General features: G+C 42.0%; 1 protein-coding gene across 1 annotated transcript in view; it reads left to right on the top strand.

Annotated features, from left to right (window-relative positions):
* LOC143172045 (importin-11-like) overlaps positions 1–15,101 on the top strand; it is a 206,043-nt gene that overhangs the window by 88,953 nt on the left and 101,989 nt on the right. The window contains exons 17-21 of the mRNA XM_076361261.1: positions 6,136–6,262; positions 7,409–7,442; positions 7,625–7,665; positions 8,721–8,837; positions 10,234–10,347. Coding sequence (XP_076217376.1) covers positions 6,136–6,262; positions 7,409–7,442; positions 7,625–7,665; positions 8,721–8,837; positions 10,234–10,347 — 433 coding nt within the window. The remainder of the gene's footprint in view (positions 1–6,135; positions 6,263–7,408; positions 7,443–7,624; positions 7,666–8,720; positions 8,838–10,233; positions 10,348–15,101) is intronic.

Genomic DNA, 15,101 nt, shown 5'->3' with positions numbered 1-15,101 from the left:
CCAGCCACTCCTCCACAATTCCCCCTTCTTGTTTTTGAGCAACCCAGACTTGATTAACAATTTTCATAATTGCTTTCTTCACACTGCTAAAAATTATACAAGAGCATATACTTATTACTAATATAACAATTAAAATGCATAAGCTTTCTTTTATTAAACTTATTATCCAAGATGGCAGTTCCCCAAATATATTCTTAAGCCAGGTATCGAATAACCCCTGATCTTGTTGAATATTCTTGGTGTGGTCTTTTAACCATTGTAGCTGTTTGTGGATTGACTCCCCATGGTCAGACAGATTCATACAACACATCCCTTCAAAATCCTCACACCCATGCCCTTGTGCTAATAACAGAAAGTTAATAGCAGCTCTATTCTGTAAAATCGCATGATGGAAGCTATCCTGATCTGCAAGTAATTTTTCAATAAGCTCTGTTGTCACATCAGCCTGCTTTTTAGCCCAACAAGCTAATTTCCCTACCTCATTTAGGGCCCTCGCAGCTGCAGCGCCTGGTACAAATAGTGAAAGGAAGACCTTTTCGGTGTCGCTAGGCAGAATTACGTCATCACGACAGTCTGGGGAAAGACCCGTGGCGGCTCTTTTTCGTCTTTGTTGTTGCCCTTTTCTTGTTATGGTTTTCCACCAATTTTCTCCCGGGGCCAACAAGGTCAATTTTCCTAAGTAGCATGGCCCTCCTACAGCATTTGCTGGGATACCCTGCCAGGCCCTGTCCCCACATATTAAAAATACCTGTGGGGGCAACGCCTTTGGGGTACCATTGTTCCAGATTGCTATTCCTCCCTTTGTTTCCGCTCCAGCCGCTCCTAAAGCATAGCTATTACCACTGTCATTGGTACCACAAAAATCGCCCGCATCCTGATACTTGTAGTAAGATGCGTGGGAGGTGACATTAGTCCACCCTGTCCAATTTCTTGCCTGGTAGAAGTGGATACCCGTCTGTAGGGGTCCCCCAAATATAAAACATGTCTGAGTCCAATTTTTAGATGTATTTCCAACTCGCATCGACCCTAATAGTTCCAACTCCTGGGGATTCCAGGGTAGCGAGTGATTTAATCCTTTTATCAAATTAGCACTACAGTTGCTAGTTGCAGTCACATTAGAACAACTGCCAGTACTGAACCCGGCAAAGTCACCTTCCTTATATCCAGGCATACCTAACAAACAAGTCCTAAACGGCTCAGTTGCTGAGGCGAGGGAAAGGCAAAACGCGGGCTGCCCTGTTTTATTTGCCCAGGTTACCCACATATTTTCCCTTGGGTTAATGCGATGTATAGTTGCCGACCCTGGGATTATTAAGATTAGCCCAATTACGATCACATCTGCCTGGCTCAACATTTTCTCTTCTAGGCGAATTGCCTTTCTTTTTTTGTTTTTTTTTTTATACAAACAATAATCAATTTGGCAGTTTCGTGGACTGTATTTCGTGTCCAGTGGTTATTAATATTCTATACAGCACTATTTCTTTCAGATAGCAAGTTGGTTATTAATATTCTATACAGCATTATTTCTTTCAGATAGCAAGTTTCACACCACCTTTGTGCACGCGTGCACCGGGCCCACCACTTCTTATCACAATGGTAACACTGATACAATACTCACGGTACACACCGTAGGCACTCTTTGTTTTTGTTTTTTTGTTTGTTGGGGTTTTTTTTTGTTTGTTTGTTTTTTGTTTTTTTTTTTTTTTTCCCCACGTATCGCCCCCCACAAGCGATCGACAAAATGACTATACGCTTCAGTGGCACCTTGCTGTACAGAACTAAAGGATGGAGTGGACGAACCGGGTAAGGCTAAAAAGGCATCTAGCACCAGTTTGGCAGACAACTGCAACAAAGCAATAGGAAAAACCAACTGAGCATTAATATCATTAAACCTTCTCGTTCCCGTTATCATTTCCGTGGTAATCCCATAGAGGGGATCCCCCTGCGTTTGATGCTGTGCCGCAGCACTTGCCGCCCGCCGTGACCATTCCGACCCCCACAACAAATACTGCGTAGGTGACAATAAAAGCCTCATAAGGTTTTGGCAGTCAGCAGGGCACATCAGGTCAGCCGAAAAAATCCAGATTACAATTTGACGTGAAGCTTCTGATTTTATCCCATACTGGGACACAGTGTTTTTTGCTTGCTGTAGGATTTTCCAATCGTGAGGTGCCCACTTATTGCCGTTATTCTCTTGCAGCACAGGAAAAGCACTCGCCCCCAAGCTGGATGCCGCTTGCCACTGCCCGTCCAGCATAGCGTCTCTAGCCACTTCGCTCCAGCGTCTGGGCTGAACCGTCGCTGGTGGTCCAGAGAGGCAAGGGGGTAGGGATTCCCCTGATGCCCCGGACAGGTGCTCCATCCCTCCCCTCTGGGCTGTAATTGTTAAGTCCTGTAACTGTTGCACCACCTTCTTCAGGAGCTCATTAGCCTCAGCCATACTCTGTTCTTTGCTGTCACCCTGTGGCGGAGTAGACGCACCTGAAGAGACTCCTAGAGGCGGGGCTGTTGGCCACGGAGGGGTTAACGGAGCTAGCCGCTCCTCCTCCCCGGGTCGTCGCTCTTCCGCGACCGCCTCAGGTGAAAGAGGGGCCCCGTTACCGCTAGTTTCTGCATCTTTGCAGTCCGTAAGCGGAGGGTACGTTTCAAGCAGTTCAGAAGCGCCGTCACCCCCCAGAACACTATACTTGGCTTCCAAGGCAGTTCGTTTGGGGGTACCCGACATACCTCGGACTGCAGACGGCCCAAAGAACCGAAACAGTCCAGATGTTGTATTCTTCGGTCTATCAGGCAAGGGTTCTGGGGCTAGCATTTGAGTGGCTGCACAAGCCACCTTTCTTTCAGCTTTCATGGCTTTTAAAGTCTCTGACACAGACCTCCATAGTTCCCGCACTGTTTTAATCTCCTTCTTTGACTTTTCATCCCCCGTGATAGTCTGCTCCCACATAGTATTGCCAAGCTCTCGCCACTCAAGGTCAGAAAAAATAGTTTGACTGTCCTTAAAATGTCCCCAACGTTGTCCTAATTTAATCAACGTACATAATTGTTTTACCGTTGTCTCGATCCCTCTCTTGGAGAGGATGCTTACGAGCAACACAGCTGCCGCCTCTGTTTCCATGATAGCGGTCGCTCACTGGGAGGCAGTTGGCCAGACTGCTCCGTTATCTTATCCCCCTCCGAACATCGGGATAGTACAACTCCCAGCCGCTTTTCTCCCGCTCCCCTTCTCTTGCTGCTCTTACCGCAGTCTCGAAGAGGTGCGCCGAACCATCCTCTGCTACCAGATGTCGGAGTTTCCCTTTGTTCAGTGTCGACGACGGAGCGGGAGTTGCGATTCCGGAGTAATGACAGATCTCAATATGAGTATGGTCATTCTCCTTTATTTACACTTATAACAGGGCTTATATAGTTAACTACTATGGACAGGCGCTACCTGCTGCTTGCAGATAGGTTACAGCCTTGTGTTCACGCGCATCTATGCTCTAGCAGATTGGCCCGTTCTTTCTGATCATGCGAAATGCCTTCATGGTCTTTATCTTGTTTTTCTCCTTCCAGCTGCACATTCCTTTCTCTGTTGTTTTCTGCTTAAGTGCCTTGTCATGCCAGGTGGTGCAGTGTTTGCTCATTAAAATCAAACTCAGGAATGTCCGTTAGTGAGACTCCCATTCCCACAACGCATGCTGAGGAGGCTCCAATGTATAATGAACTACCAGAAAATGAGCAGCAATATGCCCTGTTCACTGATGGGTCCTGTCGTCTTGTGGGAAAGCATCGGAGGTGGAGGGCTGCTGTGTGGAGTCCTATATGACATGTTGCAGAAACTGCTGAAGGAGAAGGTGAATTGAGTCAGTTTGCAGAGGTGAAAGGCCATCCAGCTGGCTTTAGACATTGCTGACCGAGAAAAGTGGCCAGTGCTCTATCTCTCTACTGACTCAGGGATGGTGGCAAATGCCCTGTGGGGGTGGTTGCAGCAATGGAAGCAGAGCCACTGGCAGCGCAGAGGCAAACCCATCTGGGCTGCCGCATTGTGGCAAGATATTGCTGCCCGGGTGGAGAACCTGGTTGTAAAAGTCCGTCACGTAGATGCTCACGTACCCAAGAGTTGGGCCACTGAAGAACATCAAAACAGCCAGCAGGTGGATCAGGCTGCTAAGATTGAAGTGGCTCAGGTGGATCTGGGCTGGCAACAGAAGGGTGAGTTATTTCTAGCTCGGTGGGCCCATGACACCTCAGGTCACCAAGGAAGAGATGCAACATACAGATGGGCTCGTGATCGAGGGGTGGACTTGACCATGGACACTATTGCACAGGTTATCCATGAATGCGAAACATGTGCTGCAATCAAGCAAGCCAAGCGGTTAAAGCCTCTCTGGTATGGAGGACGATGGTTGAAATATAAATATGGGGAGGCCTGGCAGATCGATTATATCACACTCCCACAAACCCGCCAAGGCAAGCGCCACGTGCTTACCATGGTGGAGGCAACCACCGGATGGCTGGAAACATATCCCGTGCCCCATGCCACTGCCCGGAACACTATCCTGGGCCTTGAAAAGCAAGTCCTATGGCGACATGGCACCCCAGGAAGAATTGAGTCAGACACAGGACTCATTTCTGAAACAACCTCATCGACACCTGGGCCAAAGAGCATGGCATTGAGTGGGTGTATCACATCCCCTGTCATGCACCAGCCTCTGGGAAAATGAAGCAATACAATGGACTGTTAAAGACTACACTGAGAGCAATGGGTGGCGGGACATTCAAACATTGGGATACACATTTAGCAAAGGCCACCTGGTTAGTCAACACGAGGGGATCTGCCAATCGAGTAGGCCCTGCCCAGTCAAAGCTTTTACGTACTGTAGAAGGGGATAAAGTCCCTGTAGTGCACATAAAAAATATGCTGGGGAAGACAGTCTGGGTTATTCCTGCCTCGGGCAGAGGCAAACCCATCCGTGGGACTGCTTTTGCTCAAGGACCTGGGTGCACTTGGTGGATAACGCGGAAGGATGGGGAAGTCCGATGTGTACCTCAAGGGGATTTGATTTTGGGTGAGAATAGCCAATGAATTAAATTGTATGATGGTAATTACTACGTAATACTGTATATCATCACTTCTATGGTGGCTATATGCCATATCACTGGTATCACAGTAAGAATCACCCAGATTACTGAAGAATGAACTTTGATGAAACTGACCAAAGTGCAGCGATAATGGGACCAGAACTGGCTTCAGCATGCAACAATCCAACACCACACACCATCTCTCCTGCCCTGAAGGACTGTTATGACAGATGGAGCCCAAAGACATGGACTAAATGAACTCAATGAACATTTTATAGGGATGGCCCATAGACTAAGGGAATGATAATCTGTGTGTATATATATCAAAAGACAGGAAAAGTGGTGGTGTTTAATTGGGATGTATTGGAAAGTGTGGGGACCTGGGCATGACGCAGATGGTATAGAATAAGGGGTGGATATTGTCCTGGTTTCGGCAGGGATAGAGTTAATTTTCTTCCTAGTAGCTGGTATAGTGCTGTGTTTTGGATTTAGGATGAGAATAATGTTGAGAACACACTGATGTTTTAGTTGTTGCTAAGTAGTGCTTACACTAGTCAAGGACTTTTCAGCTTCCCATGCTTTACCGACTGAGAAGGCTGGAGGTGCACAAGAAGCTGGGAGGGGACACAGCCAGGACAGCTGACCCAAACTGGTCAAAGGGATATTCCATACCATGTGACGTCATGCTCAGTATATAAACTGGGGGGAGTTGGCTGGGGGGCGGCGACCGCTGCTCGGGAACTGGATGGGCATCAATTAGCTTGTAGTGAGCAGTTGCATCTCTTGTTTTTCCTGGGTTTTGTTCCTCTCTCTTTTTTATTGTTTTCCTTTTAATTGGAATTTATGATCATTATTATTATTTTATTTCAGTTATTAAACTGTTCTTATCTCAACCCACGAGTTTTCTCACTTTTGCTCTTCCGATTCTCTCCCCCATCCCACCAGGGCAGGGGGAGGGTGAGCGAGTGGTTGTTTGGTGCCTGGTTGCTGACTGGGGTTAGACCATGACAAAGTATAATGAATTAATGAGTACAATACTTTCCACCCCCGCACCCCCACCCCCTTTTAAAGGTATAAGCTAATACGCCGACGAGTAATTTGGCTGATTGGACAGTGGATTTCTGTAAAATTCAAATCGGACTTGAGGCCTATGTTATATGAGGCAATTGGTAATTTGCTTCAAGACCAAGACTTAGTGGTAAGTATAAAGAAGTAGTGTATTGGATTATGCATTTGTTCTGTAAACACAGTTGAAACATACATACCATACCTTGTGTAAACTTGGTTGAAAACTTCATAACATCACACCTTAAAGTCTGTTGTGTCTTGCAGAAGATAATCTGTTGGGAAGTTGTGGGGGTGTTTAATTGTGGAGATGTTGAAAAACAAGCTCAAAGACATGAAATGAACCCTTAAGATGTTCACTGGGTGAGGGCTTCAGTGGGAAAATGAATGGGAATAGCAACAGTCTCTTTTTTGTAAGAAGATAGTTATGAAGCATCTTGAGATAAATAATTTACAGAGAAATGAACACTTTATGTAGATAAAATGGAGTTATTTTGTTAATAGTATCTGCAGTATACATTATTATTTAAACATCAACATAGTTATCATCTGCTGGCAGGATGTGATAAATGGCATTGGTTGCTAAGCTGGTTGAGTACTATTCTGTGGTTTTAAGTTACAATTTCAGTTTGCTAGCAGGTGAGGTTGAGAAGCTTGTTTTTGCAGGGGTTTTTTTTGTTTTTTATTTTTAAGCAAACTGACCTAGCAGCTACTCAACAAATAAAAGAAACAAACCTAGCTAGTTTGTTAGTTAAATATTAGAAATTGGCAGTCTAACAGTTATTGCTGTGATTCCATACAGCTTTAGCAAAGCAGGATGGATTTCTGTGTCAATGTTGTGACTGTTTTCAGTTAATGCTTTCTGAATATCTACCAGGGAAGAACATGCTGACTTGTTGAGTTTATTTGATTCTGTGCTTTTTGAGTGACAGCAAGCCATGAGATAATCCCAAGTTAAACTCCTTTGTTGCAAGATTTTTTTATCACAGGCTAGATATCTCCTTGTTTAATTCTTTCTTGACCTTCATGAAGATTTTGCCTGAGTAGTTTCTCCAGGTGGAATCAGTTTAGCAATGCCAAATAAACTGTAAAGGATACTAAAATAAAAGGAAACAAAAATATTTCTGAGTTGAACTAACTGCACTTTTTAGGGTGACAGAACACATAGGATAATTCAGTTGCCAAAACAGTGACTGGTTTGATATTTTCAGGTATTATGTTGGTAATCAAAATAATGTTTAATGGACATGCGTGATGCTTCTTGGCTTTTGTCTTTCAGGTCCGTATTGAGACAGCTACGACGCTGAAGTTAAATATCCTTTTATTAGCAAAGATGTTTGATTCGCTCTTAATTCAGAGCTACTGGAAAATAAACAATTTTAAACTTACTACCAAATTCTTCACATTATAATTGTTGTGTATCCACAGAATATTTGCTTATTTGAGTCTCTCATCCATCTGTAATCTGTATTATTTTTCTTTAATGCTTGTTTACCTGTAGATGACTTTGAGTTCAGAACTGACCAGTTCTTACCGGTAAGAGCATTTATATGGGTGTATTCTGATGAGCAGATAGATCCATAGAGGAAAGCAGGAAAAAATAATTTCCAATTTCATCTTAAACCAGACTATTTAGTAATCAGTGTGTGTATATATAATTTTTTTAGTCTTCATAGGCCAAAGCATGTAAAGACTCATACTCTTGCTATTAAGGTTGCTAATGTGCAATATATAGACAGACAATTCAAAACCTTTTAGTATTATGACTATTACAACTTCCTATCATTGTGTTTAGTACTATATACATCACGTGTTATCAGATACTAAGTTTCTTCATGCTAAGACAGTATGACATACTTTCTAGTATGCCTGTTTCACACAGTACTTTCCAACCTGCTGTTTCACACAAATATTAAATATAAGTGTGTGGTTAAAATAGTGCCTTAAAAACATAGACTTTCTTAGTCTCCTATATTCGTGTTCTTTACAGTGGTGCTGCTTTTGGCATTAAGTAAACAACGACATGTTAGCCATGAATACAGCAAATATTGATCCTTCAAATTTAGCAGGTGCTTTTTTTTTCTTGTTTGATTATGACCTCCATGTTAATTGCAACTCTGGGAACAAACAAAACAAAAATGCAGAGTGCATCTGTACTGTAAACATTGGAATTTTTTTAAGCTGTCTTTTTCAGTTCATTATCTAAATTTTATCTACTGACCCAAAAGCTGGAAGACCATACCTTTGCTCTGACCCTAACAAAGTGTTTCTTCTGGAGAGATGGCCTTCAGCTTTACAGAATTTTATTTGTGAAGTCATGTTTATACTTACCAAAACATGAAAATTATATATGTTCAAATTGATCACGTGCTTGAACTGTTATGCAAGAGCGTATCTGAATTATTTTCTCTTGTTTAGGCTAGTGTGAATTTTTCCAAATGAAAGAGTAACATTTTGCACACTTTGTAAGTGTCTTTTAAAGTTCATAGATGTCTTCGTGTTGTAAGCATATGGGAAAATCACCATTTCATGTCACCAGTTGTATTTTTGATGGTCTAATCTGTAGTTTCTTTTGTTTTTTTTTTTTTTAGTATCTGGAATCCATGTTTACACTGCTCTTTCAGCTACTTCAGGAAGTAACAGAATGTGACACCAAAATGCATGTTCTTCACGTTCTGTCTTGTGTGATTGAAAAAGTCAATATGCAGGTATTTTTTTTAGACTTCAAACAGTGTTAGCTTTGTACTAAGAACACAGAGGACTTCTTAATGGTTTTGGCTTATACAAAAATAGTAGAAAAATGTCATTGATAGACTGGTTATTGTTATGGTAGATGCCTGCATTATTTGCTTTACTTGATTCTCTTCTCACTTTTCAGTTCTCATTTATCTTTTGTGCAATATGTTCTTGCTCAGTTACTACTTCTTTATTTACTATATTTTTTGCATTGACTCACCTTTTGGAGTACAGAGTGACTTCCACTGCTTATCTTAATGCATTTCTTGCAAATTTTTTTTATTTCAACTTTCGATTCTAATTGTCTCATATCTGAGCTAATATTTTATTAAACCTTACATATTAAAAGAGACATTTTGGGGGACAAAATGCTTTACATTCCCAGAGACTGTGCAGTTAAATTTGTAATCTCTCATTGGCACTGATATGGATCGTGATTGCCTATACAGCATTCTCCTTAACTGCATGCAAAGTTTCAAGTTTACATTATCAATTTTCAGTACTTCCTTCTTAGTGTTAAAGTATATTCTTCAGCTTAAACATAAAGAAATTGAAGATGTTTTTGCAGAAATAAAAATGAATTGTTGACTGCTTTTGTCTCCATTTTTTTGTGGTATTACTGTATTAAGGACAGAGATAATGCATGGTTTGGAGCTTATCTCCTCTTTCTGCAAGTAATCATGTCTGAGAGCCAAATTTAGCTTTCTTAATTGTCCCTCATAGGAAAAGTCAACATGACAGCAGATTTCCCTGCATTTTAGATCAGCTGGAGAAGCAGCAGAAAAAAAACAAGTTGAGTAAGAGCCTTTATGAGTCTGTTAAGGTTAATTCATAATTAAATACTTTAGAAGACAAATAGATTAACCCTTTAGTATTGCAGAGCATCATAGAAAAAAATTAGGTTAGGACAAACCTCTGGAGGTTATGTAGTCCAACCCCCGCTCAAAGCATGCGTAACTTCAGAGGTTATTCAGTATTATTTTTTTTATTTTTCCTGGGACTGTTTCTGGTCGTCTTAGAGGATGCAGTTATTCAGGAATCCTGTCTAAGTGAAGAACACAATAATATGAAAACAACTTCAGTTATCAAATTAAGTATTATTTGTGTTGTATTTACTACTTAAGCCTGATTGTCATGCACAAATGTTACCATAGGTAATAGGTTCTTTTCAAACCCCTGTGCAGTCAGGAGTCACTTTAGTCACAGAGTACGGAATGTTTTAGGAAGAGGAAAGAGGAGTAAATTAAAGCAAACTCTGTATTTTTACTGTGACAAAAGCAGCTCTTAAATGTTTCAGAAATTATGCCTGGGATAAAATAATGGCCTTGTTTCACACATTAAGAAAAAAAATTGTGTTCTGAATTTCAGATACGACCATATGTAGGATGTTTGGTTCAGTATTTACCACTCCTTTGGAAACAGAGTGAGGAGCACAATATGCTACGATGTGCCATTCTAACCACCCTTATCCATCTTGTTCAGGTAAAGTGTCGGAATCACATAAATGTTGTCAGTATCTCCTTCAGTTCTTTCTTAGACATGCCTTCATGTTCTCTCTCTGTGTGTGTATATATATATAGGTAAAATTAAGGTATATTTTGGTTTTACAGGCTATTTCTAAATGCTCTTCAGTCTTATATAAAGACATGGTTCTCTGATAGTGGAGGTGTAAACATGGCTAATGTTAAGCACTAAACTGTTTTGTTTCCAGGGGCTTGTTCAGTAAAAGTAGTTCTTAAGGCAGATTTGCTTGTGTTCTGGAGGATTTTTGTTTTGGTTTTGTAATCTTGGAATTGAACCTCCTTTAGTGCCTTTATAGTCTATATAAAAGAGCTTGTTCAGGCTTCCTTTATTTCCCAGCAGGCATTTGGAGTGTCAGTCTCTTCGTACAAACGTTGTGTGTGGTTCAGACTGGAAAGCTGCCTGTCGGAAAAGGACCTGGGGGTGCTGGTCGACAGCCGGCTGAACATGAGCCGGCAGTGTGCCCAGGTGGCCAAGAAGGCCAATGACATCCTGGCCTGTATCAGAAATAGTGTGGCCAGCAGGAGTAGGGAAGTGATCGTGCCCCTGTACTCGGCCCTGGTGAGGCCGCACCTCGAATACTGTGTTCAGTTTTGGGCCCCTCACTACAAGAAGGACGTTGAGGTGCTGGAGCGTGTCCAGAGAAGGGCAACGAAGCTGGTGAGGGGTCTGGAGAACAAGTCTTATGAGGAGCGGCTGAGGGAACTGGGGTTGTTTAGCCTGGAGAAAAGGAGGCTGAGGGGAGACCTCATCGCTCTCTACAACTACCTGAAAGGAGGTTGTAGCGAGGTGGGTGTCGGTCTCTTCTCCCAAGTAACTAGCGATAGGACGAGAGGAAATGGCCTCAAGTTGCGCCAGGGGAGGTTTAGATTGGATGTGAGGAAAAATTTCTTTACTGAAAGAGTGGTTAAACATTGGAACAGGCTGCCCAGGGAAGTGGTTGAGTCCCCATCCCTGGAGGTATTTAAAAGACGTGTAGATGAGGCGCTTAGGGACATGGTTTAGTGGGCATGGTGGTGTTGGGTTGACGGTTGGACTCGATGATCTTAGAGGTCTCTTCCAACCTTAATGTTTCTATGATTCTATGATTCTATGATTCTGCATCATAGGCGCATCTGTTTCCCCATTGCTTTCCATTCAGCTCCCAGGGATGTGGAGTTTTCTATTTTGGTTGCAAACTTTCTGTGAACATGAGCCACTTCAAAATCATAGGCCAAGATATGGGCCACCATAACAAGCTTCACTTTGCCTGTTCTTTAAATTTGCATTTTAATTCAGATTAGTGTCAAATGTTTCTTATTTAAATCATAACTGTTAGGCTTAATGTCTCTCAAGGGTGTTGTTGGCATTGACTAATTGTGGGTCATCTTGTTTATTTAGAATTCCAACCCTTTTACTGTTACCATTTTTACCATTACCTTTTTACTGCATAGCTACCTATTATGTCCTTCTGCACTGATTTCTGCAACATGTTTATATAGCATATGGGGAAAAATATTTTATTTTATCCCTTCTTAAATTTCCCAGCTTTTATGATGTTCTCTTCAGCTTTGTTCGTATGTTATTTGAAACGAGTTAATAGCAGCTCTGAGCTGCCTGCTTTTACATAATAGATTTGTACCACATCCCATTATTTGTATTTCAATCTTTGATATTTTTTTTCTTCTTTTGAGTATTCATCTGTGCTCATAATTTTCTTTTTAACTATACTTGAATATCTCCTCTTTTTCAATGTCTGTTTTAAAACAGAATGGTCAGAACTATTAAAATATCTGTGAGCAGGGACTACTATCACCTTACATTTGTTCGTGACTGCGGCTTCTAAGTGCAATAATAAAAAAAGTGATAGTAATACTGAGAACAAAGGTGAACATAGTTATTCTCAGACCATTTTTTTTTTCTGTAGATTTTTTTTGTATATCTGTGTGTTGTAGGTATCATGGTTTAACCCCAGCCAGCAACTAAGCACCACACAACCGCTCGCTCACTCCCCCCACAGTGGGATGGGGGAGAGAATCGGAAGGGTAAAAGTGAGAAAACTCGTGGGCTGAGATAAAGACAGTTTAATAGGTAAAGCAAAAGCCGCGCATGCAAGCAAAGCAAAACAGGGAAGTCATTCACTCCTTCCCATCAGCAGGCAGGTGTTCAGCCATCTCCAGGAAAGCAGGGCTCCATCACACGTAACAGTTACTTGGGAAGAGAAACGTCATAACTCCGAACATCTCCCCCTTCCTTCTTCTTCCCCCAGCTTTATATGCTGAGCGTGATGTCATATGGTATGGAATATCCCTTTGGCCAGTTTGGGTCAGCTGTCCTGGCTGTGTCCCCTCCCAGCTTCTTGTGCACCCCCAGCCTACTCGCTGGTGGGGTGGTGTGAGAAGCAGAAAAGGCCTTGACTCTGTGTAAGCACTGCTCAGAAATAACGAAAACATCTCTGCGTTATCAACACTGTTTTCAGCACAAATCCAAAACATAGCCCCATACTAGCTACTATGAAGAAAATTAACTCTACCCCAGCGAAAACCAGCACAGTAGGAAACTTTTCCGTTGCCAGAATATATTGCTTGCATTTATTAACATTAGGTTTCATTTGCCTGTAGTTGTTCATTTAGCTAAGTTTGTTTACTTCACTTAGTGTCTTACAGTTCTCAAAACTCAAGAAAACTAGATAACTTTTGGTCCCAGATTTTGCTATATAACATTAATAGCTATGTTGAGCAACACTGTATCTAAATGGAAGTTGCTAGTAATCTGTAGTCAGATAAATGAGTTTTGACCTTTTGGGTGGTTTCGATTCTTGATGGTAATTTGCCTCTCTTCCCTGCTTTTCTATACATGTACAATAAATTCCCTAATTCCTCTAGAGGCTTACTGTAAGTACCTTGGCAGAGAATTTTGAAAGCCTATAGAAATTATTAGCTACATGCCTTATCCAGAGATAACAGTTAAAATTAACTGAATTTCTTATCAGTGAAGGACAAGATGTTGGTATAACGTAAAGAATCCTCAAACTTGAAATATTTAGAAATATCTGTGCTGTTGGCAGTAAAAATGTAAATAAAATGTAGTAGGTTACTGAGGAAAGATTGAAGAATAAAACAATATGTAGTTATATTGCTGCAGAATCCGTGCTATTAAGCACTTCTTTAATATGGACTATATGCCACCCCACCTTTTCCAACCACTCTTAGATCTCAAAAAAGATGTAGTAGAACTAGCAAAGATCAAGAAGGGCTCCTAGGGTGTAGGGGAGTGTCCATAGAGGAACAGACTGAATATGCAGCCACTCGTGAACTTGCAGAAACGCATGACGTTCTGGATAAAGGATATTATTATAGAGGTCTATGAAAACATTAACAGTGGAGAGAAAGTGGAAAGGTGTCGTGGTTAAACCTCAGTCGGCAACTGAGCACCACACAGCCGCTCGCTCACTCCCCCTGCCCCCGGTGGGATGGGGGAGAGAATTAGAAGAGCACAAGTGAGAAAAACTCGTGGGTTGAGATAAAAACAGGTTAATAATTGAAATAAAATGATAATAATAATAATACACAAAGCAAGTGATGCACATTGCAATTGCTCACCACGCGCCGACCGATGCCCAGCCAGTCCCCGAGCAGCGGCCCCCCCGGCCAGCTTTCCCCAGTTTATGTACTGAGCATGACGTCACGTGGTATGGAATGTCCCTTTGGCCAGTTTGGCTGTGCCCCCTCCCAGCTTCTTGTGCACCTCCAGCCTTCTCAGTCAGTAGAGCATGGGAAACTAAAAAGTCCTTGGCTAGTGTAAGCATTACCTAGCAACAACTAAAACATCCGTGTGTTATCAACTTTGTTCTCATCCTAAATCCAAAACACAGCACTGTACCAGCTACTAGGAAGGAAATTAACTCTATCCCTGCCGAAACCAGGACAATATCCACCCCTTATTCTATACCATTTACGTCATGCTCAAGTCTCATATTTTCCAGTACATTTTCATTAATCACCCCCCCCCCCTTTTTTTTTTAATATATATATACACACACACACACACACACACACACACAGAGATATCATTCCCTTAGTCTGTGGGCCATCCCTCTAAAATGTTCAGTGAGTTCATTTAGTCCATGACTTCGGGCTCCATCTGTCATAATAATCTTTCAGGGTAGGAAAAATGGAGATGGTATGTGGTGTTGGATTCTGTCATGTTGAAGTCAATTCTGGTACCATCATCACTGTGCTTTGCTTGGTTTCACTGAAGTTGTTCTTCATTAGTCTGGGTGATTCTTATTGTAGTATCATTAGTACGGCATATAATATTATGTAGTACTTAACATCACATAATTCCGATCATTGGCTATTCTCACCCAAAATCAAATCCCCTTGAGGTACACATCGGACTTGCCCATCCTTCCGCATTATCCACCAAGTGCACCCAGGTCCTTGAGCAAAAACAATCCCACGGATGGGTTTGCCTCTGCCCGAGGCAGAAATAACCCAAACTGTTTTCCCCAACATATTTTTTATGTGCACTACAGGGACTTTATTCCCATCTACAGTACGTAAAAATTCTGACTGGGCAGGGCCTGCTTGATTGGCAGATCCCCGAGTGTTGACTAACCAGGTGGCCTTTGCTAAATGTGTATCCCAATGTTTGAATGTCCCGCCACCCATTGCTCTCAGTGTAGTCTTTAACAGTCCATTGTATCACTTGATTCGCCTGGAGACTGGTGCATG

Source organism: Aptenodytes patagonicus, chromosome W (assembly GCF_965638725.1).
Source record: "Aptenodytes patagonicus chromosome W, bAptPat1.pri.cur, whole genome shotgun sequence".
In the NCBI taxonomy this organism is placed as follows: Eukaryota; Metazoa; Chordata; class Aves; order Sphenisciformes; family Spheniscidae; genus Aptenodytes; species Aptenodytes patagonicus.
Note: the sequence above shows the minus strand (reverse complement) of the source record. Positions and strands in the feature narration are given on the sequence as shown.